The sequence below is a fragment of the Pantherophis guttatus genome, chromosome 9 (genome assembly GCF_059756535.1).
Source record: "Pantherophis guttatus breed Tessera chromosome 9, ASM5975653v1, whole genome shotgun sequence".
In the NCBI taxonomy this organism is placed as follows: Eukaryota; Metazoa; Chordata; class Lepidosauria; order Squamata; family Colubridae; genus Pantherophis; species Pantherophis guttatus.
The window spans coordinates 2,436,489-2,452,699 of NC_142071.1; the positions used below are offsets into that span (position 1 = coordinate 2,436,489).

The following is a 16,211-nucleotide window of genomic DNA, read 5'->3' on the forward strand; positions in this document are numbered from 1 at the left end:
TCTGTCATGCATGTGTGGAGGTGGGGTGCATGCACGGGGGGTGAGGCGCATTGTATTTTGGGGGTTTGCATGTGTCCCCACGCCCGGTGCCCCATTTTGGGCCTGGAAAGCCTCCTATTGTGGCCCGTCAGCGGCCTGTGCAGCTTGTAGCTGATTCCGACAGCAAGGAGGCTGGTGTGGTGCTGCGCCAGCAGCCTGTGCAGCTGGCACTTGAGTCGGACAATGAGGAGGCTGAAGAAGATGTGGTGCCAGAGGCAGGGATTCAGCCAGGGCCTTCAGAACCTCCAGAAGCTTCCATGGGTGAAGAGGAAGAAGAGGAGGAGCCTCTTCTCGATGTACGGGCACGCAGAGCTGCCAAAAGGCAGGAATGGCTCCTCAGGAGGAGGTCTCCTTGAGAGTAAGGCTTGGGGCTAATTGGCCACTCCCTTAGCCTATTTAAGTAGGAACGCCGACTGAAGCAATTTGCAGGGAACAACTTCGTTCCCTCTCCTTCGCGTCTTGATCTTAGTTCTCTGCAAATTGCTTCTGGGCTTTCTGCCAACCATAGTAAGATTACGATTATTTATTCTTTGGAGTCTTGTAGGCTGTTAAGAAAGTTAATTAACAGCCTTTGTTTGAAAAAGACTGATTTAATTTAGTAAATTAAGTTTTGTACAGACTTTGTGTGTGCTACATTCTTTGGGGTCCATAGATGGAGCAAAACACCTCCTGCATCAACCTGGTAGCCAAAATGGGGCCCGGGGGGGCTGGGGTGCATGCACAGGAGGGCTGGGGTGCATGCATGGGGATGTGTGCACATGCACAGGGGTGGGGCACATGCACAGGGGTCGGGGCACGTGCACGTGCATTCACGCGCATACGCTTTGGGCACTCGACACCAAAAAAGTTAACCATCACTGGCATAGGACATCAATCTCCTGAGCCACCATCTTTCCTGAGCCTTCTTCCCATTGCTCCATCTTCAGGAAGCCTTTGCCAGCCTTGGACATCCAGAAAGCTGTGACTGTCCTTGATAAACAGCTGTGGAAGCTACGGGTCCGGGTACTCCAAGAAATTAGCAAAGCTGCAGAGAAAACCAACTGGAAAACCCCCTTGCAGAAACTCATCCCTAAAGTTGAAGGTTGGCTGAATCGGATTGCTTCCATCGCGATTGAGGTACCCCTTGTTGCAGCTTCTACTGGGTGGAAGATGGAGGGGGAGGCTGTGCTGCCAAGGATGAGGGGCTCTGCCCCATGAAGATGTCTTCTACCTTAAAGTTCTTTCGTTCCAAAATGCCTTTCTCTAACGTATCCTCTCCACAAGCGGATTGTTGGAAGGAATATCCAGGTCCAGGTCCAAGCCAGGAGAAAGGTACTGCTGTGGTTTGAGACCATTCCCAGGAGATACCAGATGTTAGCAGTGTCATCTCTCTCTCTCTCTCTCAATGCTTCAATGAGAATGACCAAAAGTAGCATTGTCCCAAAGGTGCTTTTTCAGGAGGCAGCTGGACTTCCTTGTTTTTTCTTTTGGAGATGTTTCACTTCTCATCCAAGAAGCTTCTTCAGATCTGACTGGATGGTGGGGAATGGAAGGATTTATACTCCTTGGAGACAGCTGGTCCTTTGCATCCTTTTAGAGGGTGTGGGAGGTGGTATGGATTTCCAGAGGGGAGAAATTGCAGACTACAGGAACCAGGAGCACTACTCAGGTGACCCTGAGGACACAGATGAACCTTCAAGTGCTCCAAGGACCCTCTCAAAGGATGCAAATGACCAGCTGTCTGCAAGGAAGATAAATCCTTCCATCCCCCGTTATCCTGTCAGAGCTGAAGAAGCTTCTTGGATGAGAAGCAAAACATCTCCAAAAGAAAAAACAAGAAAGTCCAGTTGCCTCCTGAAAAAGCCCCTTTGGGTCAACCGTGGCTGGGATGACTGAGAATCTCTACAGACAAAAGTAGCATCGCCCCATCCTAATGCAACGACACAATGCATGGCCAAAGATCTCATGAATCTTCTATGAATCTCCTCATCGTTCCCACCACCCATCTCCTTCCATTTATGACTGTATGACTGTAATTTTGTTGCTTGGATCCTTACGATTTATATTGATATTGTTTCCTGATTGCTTATTTGTTCCCTATGACTATCATTAAGTGTTGTACCTTATGATTCTTGATGAACGTATCTTCTCTTTTATGTATACTGAGAGCGTATGCACCAAGACAAATTCCTTGTGTGTCCAATCACACTTGGCCAATCAAGAATTCTATTCTATTCTATTCTATTCTATTCTATTCTATTCTATTCTATTCTATTCTATTCTATTCTATTCTACTCTCTACTTTCCTTTCCTTTCCATTCCATTCCATTCCACTCCACTCCACTCCACTCCACTCCACTCCACTCCACTCCACTCTACTCTACTCTACTCTACTCTACTCTACTCTATCCCTTATTCTATTCTATTCTATTCTATTCTATTCTATTCTATTCTATTCTATTCTATGAAGATGACCTCCAAGATCCCTTCTAACTCTGTTAGTCTGTTATTCATATTAACACTCCAGAAAGCATCAGGATGATCAAGGAAAACATCTGTGAAGTGATGGCTGCCTCTCTTTCCTTCTGCTCTTTTTCAGACTCAAATAAGTATCCCAGATGTGGTAATCTGGATGCTGTGGGATGACCGACGCGTGGCCTATGCCCGGGTGAAGTCCCAGTCCATCATGTTCTCCAAAGATGGCCCCTACGCCAGAGGCAATCTTTGTGGCAAAACCCATACCCTTTTCCTAAAGGTAACAAGAGGCATTTGGTTCTGGTCATTTTGGATCCAAGAAACCCAGGAATTGACGCAGTGATGTGGCATATCTTGGTGGGTGTGGCATATCTTGGTGGGTGTGGTATGGCTTGATGGGTGTGGCATGACTTGATGGGTGTGGCATATCTTGGTGTGGCATGGCTTGGTGGGCGTGGCTTGGTAGGTGTGGCATGGCTTGGTGCGTGTGGCTTGGTGGGCATGGCAGGGGAAGGATACTGTAAAATCTCCATTCCCTCCCCACTCCAGGAGAAGGTTACTGCAAAATCCCCATTTCCTCCCAATCAGCTGGGACTCAGGAAGCAGAGAATAGATGCTGGGTGGGGCCAGTTAGAGGTGGTATTTACCGGTTCTCCAGACTACTCAAAATTTCCGCTACCGGTTCTCCACAACTGGTCAGAACCTGCTGAAACCCACCTCTGAATTGATGCCTTCAGGGTTTCTGGTTGTCAACAAGCATTGTACAAGCCCTTCAATATTTCTTAGATATGTAGAACCATAGAGACAGAAGGGTTCTTAGAGGTCTTCTAGTCCCAGCACCTGCTCAGTACAGGATCTGCTAGATCAGGGGTGTCAAACTCAGTTTCATTGAGGGCTGCATCAGTGACTCACCAGGTTCAAGATTGACTCAGTCTTCCATTTTTCCATCTGAGATCGTTAAAATGAGGGCCCAGATTGTTGGGGCCAGTAGGTTGACTCTGTAAACCGCTTAGAGAGGGCTGTAAAGCACTGTGAAGTGGTATATAAGTCTAAGTACTAGTGCTATTTTCCTTCCTTCCTTTCTTCCCTCCCTCCCTCTCAGTGGTTAGAATGCAGTATTGCAGGTTAACACAATGTTCACTGCCAGCAGTTCGATCCTGACTGGCTCAAGGTTGACTCAACCTTCCATCCTTCTGAGCTGGGTAAAATGAGGAGCCATTTTGTTGGGGGCAAGAGGCTGATTCTGTAAACCACTTAGAGAGGGCTGTAAAAGCACTGTGAAGTGGTATATAAGTCTAAGTGCTATTGCTATTTGCAATCCTAATAATTAACAAAAGGCATTTTGAAGGGACTGACACTTTCATTCTCATCCACCCACCTCCCAGGATATGCAAAGCAAAACGAATTACAACCCCATCCCCGCCGTGCTCCGGGTTCGAATGTGGATGGGGCGGATGGCCGACTGTGCAGACTTCATGAGATGTTGCGAAGGGAGGGTCGCAGTCTACGCGGAAACGGTGCGATGGTCCAGAACATTTTGGGGTGGGGGTGGGGGGGAAATCCAGGTGGCTCTTAGCATCATCGTGAATTGGAAGTTCCTGTCCAATTATGGTCATAAGTCAAGGACTATCTATACATGCCCACAAAACCCCAAATGAGACATCACGGCCCCATAATATCTCACCAACGTTATAACTGTTGGGCTCATTTGCATCCTGGGTAAGAGGATGAGGGCCCTCCAGATCTTGGTGGTGGGAGGGCTGTTCCAAAACGACAGGGCAGTCATGGGGAAGGCATACCTCCAGGGCTCCTGCTCTTGAGCAACATTTAAGGACCCAAAGGTGTGAAAGAATAAGCTAGAAAGGCTGAGAGCACCCCAGTGTTGGCCCGTGGATGAGGGTTTGTGTTCTGGTGTTTTCAGTATGAAAATCAAAAGAAGACACACGGAATATGGGGAGTCATGGATCTTATGCCACACCCCAACTTTTCAGATGTGGCTGGACAGGTCAGCCTCCCCAAAGACAAGTTCCAGCTACCCACAGGTTGGCAATGGGACGGCGAGTGGGCTGTGGAACCCCAAAGGAGGTGAGCTGATGGACTTGTAATTATCTAGTTTTTTTCTTTAACATACTCTCTCTCTCTCTCTCTCTGCTTTCCATGGTGCCCTCCATGGTGGATCCAAGAGCACACAGGGCAGAGAAAAGACAAGAGCAATGGAGATCTGCCAGATTACTCAGGAGGAGGCCCCACCTATCTTGATGGGCTGCACTGGAAAGCTATTTATCACAGCAGGTGGAAGGAGGCATTGCTGGGAACAGCGTGTTGGGTTTTTGGCTGTGTGTGTTTGTTCCTTGGGCTTCCTGCTTGACTTTCTGCCTTGGTGACTCTGAACTTCTCTTGCCGAGTGAGTTCTTGTGGGTGTATTTCAGTTTGTCCCAGTGGAATTTAAGTTCGTTTGGCGGACTTATTTGTTGGAGCGACTTTTTATTGTTTTATGAACTATTGGCTGTTGCCTCGTGGACTAATCTTGGCTTACTTGTGGCTGGATTTATTCGGGACAGTTCTGAGGCTGGGTGAAGGGAATTGGTGGGGTACATTAATAAACTCTCTAAAGCACACTTATGTGTGTGTGTGTGTGTGTGTGTGTGTGTGTGTGAGAGAGAGAGAGAGAGAGAGAGAGAGAGAGAGAGAGAGAGAGAGAGAGAGAAGGGAAGGGAAGGGAAGGGAAGGGAAGGGAAGGGAAGGGAAGGGAAGAGAAGAGAAGAGAAGAGAAGAGAAGAGAAGAGAAGAGAAGAGAAGAGAAGAGAAGAGAAGAGAAGAGAAGAGAAGAGAAGAGAAGAGAAAAACTCTTCCACTGATGGCAACCCAAACTTTCTGTTCTTCTAACTAGGCTCTTGCTGGACAAAGAGACCAACTATTCCGAAGTGTTGCAGGAAGTTTACGAGAATCAGAGTCGACAGCCTAGCCGTCGATGGAAACCAGCTAAGATCCCTTACAGTAATGCGGTGAGTGGCTCAGGTTGGGATCAGTGGTGGGTTCTAACCGGCTTTACTACTGGTTATCTTCATGCATGCGCTCTGCACAAACGCGTTAGGAATCTGCCCAGCTGAGGTGCGGTAATCCACTCTACCGCACCTATCAGCTGGGCTAAAAAAAAAAAAGAAATAAAAGGTAGAAATAACGCGGGGGCGGGCAGGAGAGCCCAGCTCCCAGACAAAAAGAACCGGTTTGGTGATGACATATCGTCATCACTACCAGTTCAGCCGAACCAGGCCAAACCGGGAGGAACCCACCACTGGTTGGGATGTATAAAAGAGAAATAAAGAAGGTGAGTCAGGATTTGCTGGTGGGGATATCTCTTCTCTTTGATGGCTGAAAGTGATTTTCCATTTGGGGGGAGGAGGGGACTGGAAACGAAACCCAAAACGGAGCGTACAAAAACTCCCAGCATGTGTTTCGAGGGTGTCTCTTTTTCGAGGTGAACTTTGTACGAAATCTTCAAAGCAAAAGGCTTTGACAGTCTTAAAAAGTAAAACCTCCTTCTAGTCCAGCTAGTTCCTATGACTTCAAGGACACACGCGCATTTCTTAGCAGCAATATGGAGGAGATTTTCTCCAAAACACCAGAGAAGCAGGACAAGAAACAATGGATGGAAACTGATCAAAGAGAGAAGCAACCTGGAATTGAGGAGAAACTTCCTAACATTGAGGACAATTAATCAGTGGAACAGCTTGCCACCAGAAATTGTGGGTGCTCCATTACTGGAGGATTTTAAGAAAGACTAAGCCACTATCTGAAATAGTATAGGTTCTCCTGTTTGAGCAGGGGGCTGGACTAGAAGACCTCCAAGGTCCCTTCCAGCTTTTATTCCTATTCTATCCTATCCTATCCTATCCTATCCTATCCTATCCTATCCTATTCTATTCTATTCTACTCTACTCTACTCTACTCTACTCTACTTTACTCTACTCTACTCTACTCTATTCTACTCTATTCCTATTCTATTCTATTCTATTCTATTCTACTCTACTCTACTTTACTCTACTCTACTCTACTCTACTCTACTTTACTCTATTCTATTCTACTCTATTCCTATTCTATTCTATTCTATATCATACAGTCATGTAGTCATAAGTGGAAGGAGATGGGTGGTGGGAACAATGAGAAGATTAATAGTAGTGCAGACTTAATGAATAGTTTGACAGTGTTGAAGGAATTATTTGTTGAGCAGAGTGATGGCGTTCGGGAAAAAACTGTCCTTGTGTCTAGTTGTTCTGGTGTGCAGTGCTCTATAGCATCGTTTTGAGGGTAGGAGTTGAGATAGTTTATGTCCAGGATGCGAGGGGTCTGTTAATATTTTCCCAGCCCTCTTTTTGATTCGTGCAGTATACAGGTCCTCCATGGAAGGCAGGTTGGTAGCCATGGTTTTTTCTGCAGTTCTAATATATGCTTAGATCTTCCTTCCTCCCATTTTTTACTCCGTGTTGTCCCTTGTCGTTCTTAGAGTGGTACTCCTTCTCCCAAGAAAGAAGATATCCTGTGTCCTCCTGGATGGATCTTTGTAGAAGAATGGAAAGTGGAGTTGAACCGGGCGGTGGACGATGCTGGCAAGTGTTTGGCTGCAAATAGCCAGATATTTTTTGGGGAAAATGCTGCACAGATATTTAAATGAAGGAATTTTAAGCCGGAGGAAAAGTGCTGAAGGGAAGGGCAAACATTAGGTAGATAAACGACTGGGGATCATCCATCGAAGTTCTGGATGGAAAATTAGCAGGATTGTTTGTTTTTTTAAATCTAGTAATATACAGAAACTTTACCCAATGCATGAATATTGTCTTATAGTTTCCTCTGGGTAGGGAGACATCCATATCTATCTACCTATCTATCTATCTATCTACCTACCTACCTACCTACCTACCTACCTACCTACCTATCATCTATCTCATCTATCTCATCTATTTATCTATCTATATCTAACTATTTATCTATCTATATCTATCTTTCTATCTATCATCTATCTACCTCATCTATCTCATCTATCTATTTATCTATCTATATCTAACTATTTATCTATCTATCATCATCTATCATCTATCTACCTCATTTATCTCATCTATCTATTTATCTATCTATATCTAACTATTTATCTATCTATCTATCTATCATCTATCATCTATCTACCTCATCTATCTCATCTATCTATTTATCTATCTATCTATATCTATTTATCTATCTATTTATCATCTATCATCTATCTACCTCATCTATCTCATCTATCTATTTATCTATCTATATCTAACTATTTATCTATCTATCATCTATCATCTAACTATTTCATCTATCTCATCTATCTATCTATATCTATCTATCATCTATCTACCTCATCTATCTCATCTATTTATCTATCTATCTATATCTATTTATCTATCTATTTATCATCTATCATCTATCTATCTCATCTATCTCACCTATCTATTTATCTATCTATATCTAACTATTTATTTATCTATCTATCATCTATCATCTAACTATCTCATCTATCTCATCTATCTATTTATCTATCTATATCTATCTATCTCATCTATCTATCATCTATCATCTATCATCTATCATCTATCTCATCTATCTCATCTATCTATCTATCTATCTATCTATCTATCATCTATCTCATCTATCTATCTATCTATCTATCTATCTGTCATATATCATCTATCTATCTATCTATATCTCTATCTATATCTCTATCTATCTACCTACCTACCTATCTAACTATCTAACTAACTATCTAACTATCTATCTAACTATCTAACTATCTATCTAAATCACAATATATAGCAGAAAAGAGAGTTAAGAGTGAACAAGGTTGATACTATATGCTACAAAACTATCACAGAATCTAATTGTTCTGCTTCAGATACTGCGAAGCCTCCTCTAGAAGGATAAATAATAATATTGCAGCCACACAATATGGATTAATATGCATTAGCCCCTAGTGTGGCTGCCATGTTACTCTTGTGCATAGGCGTGAGTCATAAATCAATTGAACTGAAACTTCAGGTGTGGTCCTGGCTTTTCACGCCTGACAGTCATAAGTGGGTCTCTAAGGGGCAGAGATTGAAGGGAAGCTTTGCAGTGCTGTGCTTCCTCGTCTGCCCACGGGCTTCATGGCACCTCTTTCCTTCCTTAGGGTGGGAGTATGGCATCGCCATCCCACCTGCTGAGTTTCCTCACTCCTGGAACGCAGCCGAAAAGACCTACCACACGCACCGGCGCCGACGTTGGCTCCGGAAGCGTTTTCGGAACCTCGGCAGAGAGACCCGACAAAATCAGATGGCCGCTTTTCTCCAGCTGGTACTGAATCTTACTCGGGGAGTGGGTTTCAGCCAGAAAGTCAGCGATGAAGGAAGGGAGAACTTTGGAAGGGAGGGCATTTTACCATGGAGGGTGGCAGGGGTGAAATCCAGCAGGTTCTGACAGGTTCTGGAGAACTGGTAGCGGAAATTTTGAGTAGTTCGGAGAACCGGCAAATGCCACTTCTGGCTGGCCCCAGAATGGGTTGGGAATGGGGATTTTGCAGTATCCTTTCCCTGTCACACCCACCAAACCACACCCACCAAGCCACGCCCACAGAACCGGTAGTGAAAAAAATTTGGATTTCACCACCAGAGGGTGGCTAGAATTGAGGGCAGGCTGACCCAAGGTGCAAGCAAGGAGATTACACTGGAAGCACTGGATGAGATGGTAGTCTCAGTATGAAGCTCATCTATCAAGGAGATACTCCATTACATCACCATCATAATTTATTAAATTTTATTTTATTAATACTCCGCCTTTATTATATTTGCAAATATCGAGGCTGAGAACATATCCAACAAAACTTCTTTTCTTTCTCACAACAACATAGGCTGGACTGAGAGAGAGCGACTGGTCCAAAGTCACCCAGCTGGCTTTGAAAGCTAAGGCAGGATTAGAACTCAGAGTCTCCTGCTGATTGGCCCAAAGTCACCCAGCTGGTTTTGAAAGCTAAGGCGGGATTAGAAGTCAGAGTCTCCTGGTGATTGGCCCAAAGTCACCAGGGCTAAGGCGGGATTAGAACTCAAAGTCTCCTGGTGATTGGCCCAAAGTCACCAAGGCTAAGGCGGGATTAGAACTCAGAGTCTCTTGGTGGTTGGCCCAAAGTCACCAAGGCTAAGGCGCAAATAGAACTCAGAGTCTTGGGACACTCGCACATGTTAGATCCAGTTTGGTGTAGTGGTGAAAGTGCTGGTTTAGAAAGCAGAAGATGGTTAGTTCTAATCCCACTTTAGACATAAAAACCTGCTAGGTGGCATTTAGGCCAGTCCCTCTCTCTCTCAACTCAGCCCACCTCACAGGATTGTTGTTGTGGGGAAAAGAGGAGGAGGAGGAAAGAGTACGAGGTTTGTTCCCCACCTTATTTCTAAAATAAATGATGATAAAAGTGGGGTGCCCATAAATAAATAAATAAATTGCAGCTCTGATCCTTTTCCACGCTACTGTCATAACCTCTCTGGGTTATCCGTTCGAGAAAGGCTAAATTCTGGCTAAAATAAGACTTCGCCATCTCCCTTCCTGCAGCACTCAGACGTTAAACCGAAAGAGGATGTCTGGGAATATGCTCCTCTCTATGGCTGGAGGTTCCACCTCCAGAGGGAACCAGATGACGTTTTTCGGCGACGTTGTTGGCGCAGGAAACTTGCCCCGGTGGCACCCAGCCTGGTGGCACCCATTTTCTACTTGGAAGGCTCCTTGGTAAGAGAAGGCATAACCAGGGTTCTCCAGAGGGTGGGTCAAAAAAACGGCAGTGATGAAAAGGGGACGGACTTCAATTACATGGTTGCAACCTCCATCTTCACATCCTGGGGATGTCCTTGCCAAAAGGTAAAGGTAAAGATTCCCCTCGCACATATGTGCTAGTCGTTCCCGACTCTAGGGGGCAGTGCTCATCTCCGTTTCAAAGCCAAAGAGCCAGCGCTGTCCGAAGACGTCTCCGTGGTCATGTGGCCGGCATGACTCAACGCCAAAGGCGCACAGAACGCTGTTCCCTTCCCACCAAAGGTGGTCCCTATTTTTCTACTTGCATTTTTTTTACGTGCTTTCGAACTGCTAGGTTGGCAGAAGCTGGGACAAGTCACGGGAGCTCACCCCGTTACGCGGCACTAGGGATTCGAACCGCTGAACTGCCGACCTTTCGATCGACAAGCTCAGCGTCTTAGTCACTGAGCCACCGGGTCCCTGCCAAAAGGAGAAGCCCAATTCAATCTTTTGCTTTCTCAAAGTTGCATTATAATAAATAGATAGATAGATAGATAGATAGATAGATAGATAGATAGATAGATAGATAGACAGACAGACAGATGATGGATCATAAGATAGATAGATAGATAGATAGATAGATAGATAGATAGATAGATAGATAGACAATAAACTTTATCTATCCATCTATCTATCTATCTATCTATCTATCTATCTATCTATCTATCTATCTATCTATCTATCTATCTATCTATTATAATGCAACTTTGAGAAACCAAAGATTTTATTTATTTATTTATTTTATTTGTTTTAATTTGTATACCGCCCTTCTCCAGCAGGACTCAGGATGGTGAACAGCCAGAATAAAACAGAACATACAAAATTTAAAAACAGTTTAAAAATAATTAAATATTTTTGGCCACAATTTAAAACAACCCAATTAAAATCAATTCAATTTAACCAAAACAGTGGGATCAAGCCAGCCCAGCTAGATGAAATAAATAAATTTTCAGGGCCCGACAAAAAGTCCGGAGGTCTGGTAGATTGAATTTGGCTTCTCCTTTTGTCAGGGACCCGGTGGCTCAGTGGCTAAGACCCTGAGCTTGTCGATTGAAAGGTTGTCAGTTCAATGGTTCGAATCCCTAATGCTGCGTAATGGGGTGAGCTCCCGTGACTTGTCCCAGCTTCTGCCAACCTAGCAGTTCAAAAGCATGTAAAAACATTTAAGACTGAGGATGAGTCAGCAGGATTATTGCCCTTTAAGAAGCTGCCAATATAAGGGAGGCCATTAGAAGGCGTCACTCTCTCTCCTCGGGTATCTGCCTTGTAGTTCTCCGTGTAGAGTTGAAGAAGAATGATTGCTTGTCTGCCTACCGCTTGTATGTCTGTATAGAGCAGTCTTGTATATAAACCACTGTTTGTAAGACAAAACTTCTGTGTCCTGTATTTTGCTCCTGGGTGATCTCAAAATAGTAGTCACCCTGTGTCACTGCGTTTTTTGTATTTACCAGATGAGCTATTATTTCTGGAGTTTCAGACTTACTGTAGCTTGCCAAGTTTCTTATCAGTAAGCTAACTGCGCATGTCCACATTCTTTCACTTTCTTCTAACTTTCTTTGTTCTCCAGCCAAAAGAGGTCCGGCTGGGAGAGGTCCGGCCGGGAAAGCTTTGCCAAGATGTAACTAATTAGATTAGTAAGAAGTTTTATTTTCTTTATAACAAATAAATGAGTTTTTCTTAGAAAATATATCTTCGGGTTTATTTTCTTAAAGTATGCTTCAAGGGAAAAACCTCAATCCGCATTCTCTAAATCAAGGTGCAATTACCTAAAAGCAGAATGGGATTAATTAGCACCCTGACATGCTGTAAACACTCTGACATCTCTTTTTATTTCAGGGCGTGGAGGTTGGTGGCAGACAGAAAAAGAAAAAACCTGAAGCAGGAAGGAAAGATGAGAAGGAGGAGATTGAACTGGAACTACCAGCTTCCCAAGGTCTCTTGAAGATGAATACTCCTCTTCTCTTCTGCGTCTTCAAGAGTGAGTTCCCAGAACTTTCTTTCTCCAGTTGAGGTCCTTCAAGATGGGGTTGGCCATCACACATTAGAAAACCCAACCAGTAGCGTTAGGGAAGCTTGGCTTATGCAAGGACAGCCACGAAAGGTGTCCAATTGATCCTTTCGAAAACCATCCAATTTAGTAGTGACATCAGTGTCATGAGTTCCTCTTCTGTTGCTTCATTTAAATCTGTTGTGGCTCCGTTACCGGAGGGAGAAGGCTCCGAACATGAAGGAAAGGAGTTGGCCAGGCCTCCCTCTCCAGGACCCTCCTCTCTGGCAATGCCTCAGGTGTCTCCCAAGGGAGAAGAGATCGGCCAGGAGCCAGGTATCTCCTCGCAGTCAGAGAGTGACGGAGATAAGTCTTGGCTGGATCCACGCCAGCGTCGGAGAGACAGGCGTACGCAGCAGAAGAGGAGGCGTGCCAGAGATTAAGCTGAGTCACTGGACCACATCCCGCAGGGGATAAAAGGGGGTGAGGTGGCCATTCAGACTCTGTGACGGACAAAACAAACTACTAGCGAGTAACATTATATCTTTGAAACAACGTTATCTGCTTTGGATTTAATACGGACTGGACTTGACAATTCTTGAACTGTGTGTATCTTGTTTGGGTTTATCTGTCGGAGGAACACCCCCTCCCTCTATGAGTAAAGTTCTTGGCAAGCAGCTACTGGGTTGCTGCCAAGCCTCTTATCGAAAGAATTTGTTGTCTGCCAGTTTTATTTAACCCCTGACTATCTGTTTGTGTGCATGTGTGAGACGGGGACAGAACAAAATCATTGATGAAGATGTTGAAGAGTACTGGGCCTAAGGGTCTGTAAAAATTCTCAGTCCTCCAGGTCATGGTTGCCCCAAAGGTGCTTTTTCAGGAGGCAACTGGATTTTCTTGTTTTTTCTTTTAAAGACGTTTCGCTTCTCATCCAAGAAGCTTCTTCAGCTCTGACCAGATGGTGGGGAATGGAAGGATTTATATTGAGAGGAAGGATTTATATGATGGGAAGCGAAACGTCTTCAAAAGAAAAAACCAGGAAGTCCAGTTGCCTCCTGGAGAAGCACCTTTGGTTCCACCATGACCTGGATGACTGAGAATCTCTACAGATTTTTAACCATATAATTTGGGGTGAAGACCCTTGGAATGGTGTGGGAGTAGGAAGGGATTTCCAGAGGGGGAAAATTGCAGACTACAGGAACCATTAGCTCTGCTCAGGTGACCCTGAGGACACAGATAAACCTCCAAGTGCTTCAATGACCCTCTAAAAGGATGCAAATGACCAGCTGTCTGCAAGGAGTATAAATCCTTCCATTCCCCACTATCCTATCTCGGCTGAAGAGGTTGCAGGAAAAAAATGCTTTTTAGAAGCCTCTGACGATCAGGCAACTCAGCTGGGATCGTCAGAGGCTTTTAAAAGCATTTCTTTTTTTTTCTACAACCTCTTCAGCCGAAGAGGTTGCAGGAAAAAATGCTTTTAAAAGCCTCTGATGAGCCCAGCTGAGCCGCGCGATCATCAGAGGCTTTTTTTTTTTAACTTTTAAAAGCATTTTTTCGGCCAAAGAGGTTGTAGAAAAAATGCTTTTAAAAGTAAAAAAAAACAGCCTCTGATGATCGCACAGCTCAGATGGGCATGGAGGAGGGGGGGCGCAGGGATTTTTGCTACCAGTTTTCCAAACCACCCACCGCCATCGCTACTGGATCGGGCGATCCGGTCCGAACCAGGAGCATTTCACCCCTGACTGTATGGTACAAAGCTATTACAAAATCTAATTGTTTTCCTTCTTGGATATATCATTAGTGTGAACCTAAAAATCCTAAGATTCCCAAAGGGCATTCTGAGAACTGATAAGAGTATCCTTTTGGGAAACTGTGCTAAAGAAGCCGGAAGAAATATTGAACTCATAAAAAAAAATCTTCCTCTTTTTAGACCCAGTGTATTTCCAGTTGCGCTGCTACATGTACCAAGCCAGGGACCTCCTGGGAAGCATTGTAAAAGGGACTGCAGGTAAGCCTCCTACACGCCCAGCCAAGATAAAATTAACCCTATTGTGAACTATTGCAATAGTTCAGCAATTTAACAACTGGTTCAGCCGAAGTGGTGAGAACTGGTTGAATCCCACCACTGGTGCTCCATCACTGGAGGTTTTAAGAAGAGATTGGACAGCCATTTTTCCAGATTGATACCCATGAAAGCTGGTTGGGTGACTTTGGAGCAAACCCTAGGAGATAGCAAGTTCTAGTCCCACATTAGGCAGAAAGTTAACTAGGTGACTTCGAGCCAATCAAGAAGAGATAGTGAGTTCTAGTTCCTAGTAAGCCACAGGGGTAAATTTGGGCCAGTCCCTCTCTTTCAGCCCAACTCACCTCACAGGTGTTGTTGTAGGGGAAATAGAAGGAGGAAGGTGTGTTGGATATGTTTTCCACCTTGACTTATTTGTAAAAAAAATAGTAAAGGCAGGATACAAATTAAATAAGCAAGCGAAGTGAAGTGAGCTTTTGTATCTCTGACAGATCCTGTGGCTCATGTCTCTTTTCTTCATATGAGCCACTGCACCCACATTATCAATGGCACGCTGCACCCATGCTGGGATGAGACTCTTCTCTTTGAAGACGTTTTGATTTATGGAGATCCTCATGGGACCTTGCAGGATCCCCCCATTGTGGCCGTGGAGATCTTTGACTATGATTCAAGCGTACGTATGGGGGGATTTTCAGGGGTGCGCGAGAAGGGAGCAATTCCAAACCGGTAGCAAAGGTAAGTGAAACCCACTACGGATCCTTGATGCGTCTTCTTTGCTCTTGGCCATGTTGTTCATATGTTTATCAGCTTTGTGTCACTTCCTTCTGATAGGCCCGATCGAATGATTTTATGGGAAGATGCATCTGCATTCCAATTGTGTGCCTGGATCTCAATTTAAGAAAGATACCCCGTCTCCAGAAGCATCCTATCAACAAAAACGAAGAGGAGAATGGTTATCTCATGGCTGCTTTTGAGCTTCTCTTGGACAGGAAGGTAAAACAAAAACAAACAAAAAAAGGAGCCACGTTACACATTTTTGAGGAACTGTCACAAGTACTATTAAAAAAAGATATGGAGACTCTAGAAAGAGTGCAGAGAAGAATAAGAAAGAGGATTAGGGGACTGGAGGCTAAAACGTACGTTGAATGGTTGCAGGAACTGGGCATGGCTAGTCTAATGAAGAGAAGGACCAGGGGAGACAGGATAGCAGTCTTCCAATATTTGAGGGGCTGCCACAGAGAGGAGGGGGTCAAGCTATTTTCCAAAGCACCCGAAAGCCAGACAAGGAATAATGGATGAAAACTGACCAAGAAGAGATTCAACCTAGAAATAAGGAATTTTCTGACAGTGAGAACAATCAACAGAAGTTGCCTTCAGAAGTTGTGGGAGCTTCATCCCTGGAAGCTTTCAAGAAGAGACTGGACTGCCATCTGTCAAAGATGATCGGTCCTTTTTCCCAGAAAGCCCTGGCAGTTCTCTAAAAGGAGGAAGGGGATATAATCATGAAGCTGAATGATCTTTTCCAGGTTAAGGACTACAGAAAGCCTCCAGTCCTCCTCAGAGGCCTTCTGTTGATGCATAGATAACTGAAAAAAATATATGAAACTTCGATATATATATTTTTTTTGGTTTGGATGATTAGAATGATTTTGTTGTGGTGGAAATGGCTTCTGTTCTGCCCCAGCTACGAACCCCAAAGAACGCAGCACACACAAAGTCCATTCAAACCTTAGTTTACTGAATAAACCAGTCTTTTACAACAATGGATGTTAATTAATTGCATTCAAGAATTCAAAGAATAATACTGAAACCTTACTATGGTTGGCAGAATGCCCAGAAGCAATTTGCAGGAAGCTGATAAGATAAGCAAGGCAA

General features: G+C 44.4%; 1 protein-coding gene across 1 annotated transcript in view; it reads left to right on the forward strand.

Moving 5' to 3' along the window:
* The window catches only part of LOC117659269 (myoferlin-like), a 75,020-nt gene that overhangs the window by 26,217 nt on the left and 32,592 nt on the right, over nucleotides 1-16,211 (forward strand). Inside the window, exons 22-33 of the mRNA XM_087875853.1 lie at nucleotides 966-1,155; nucleotides 2,618-2,773; nucleotides 3,879-4,010; nucleotides 4,415-4,578; nucleotides 5,384-5,498; nucleotides 6,998-7,100; nucleotides 8,681-8,844; nucleotides 10,090-10,263; nucleotides 12,163-12,304; nucleotides 14,244-14,321; nucleotides 14,828-15,009; nucleotides 15,168-15,329. Coding sequence (XP_087731979.1) covers nucleotides 966-1,155; nucleotides 2,618-2,773; nucleotides 3,879-4,010; nucleotides 4,415-4,578; nucleotides 5,384-5,498; nucleotides 6,998-7,100; nucleotides 8,681-8,844; nucleotides 10,090-10,263; nucleotides 12,163-12,304; nucleotides 14,244-14,321; nucleotides 14,828-15,009; nucleotides 15,168-15,329 — 1,762 coding nt within the window. The remainder of the gene's footprint in view (nucleotides 1-965; nucleotides 1,156-2,617; nucleotides 2,774-3,878; nucleotides 4,011-4,414; nucleotides 4,579-5,383; nucleotides 5,499-6,997; nucleotides 7,101-8,680; nucleotides 8,845-10,089; nucleotides 10,264-12,162; nucleotides 12,305-14,243; nucleotides 14,322-14,827; nucleotides 15,010-15,167; nucleotides 15,330-16,211) is intronic.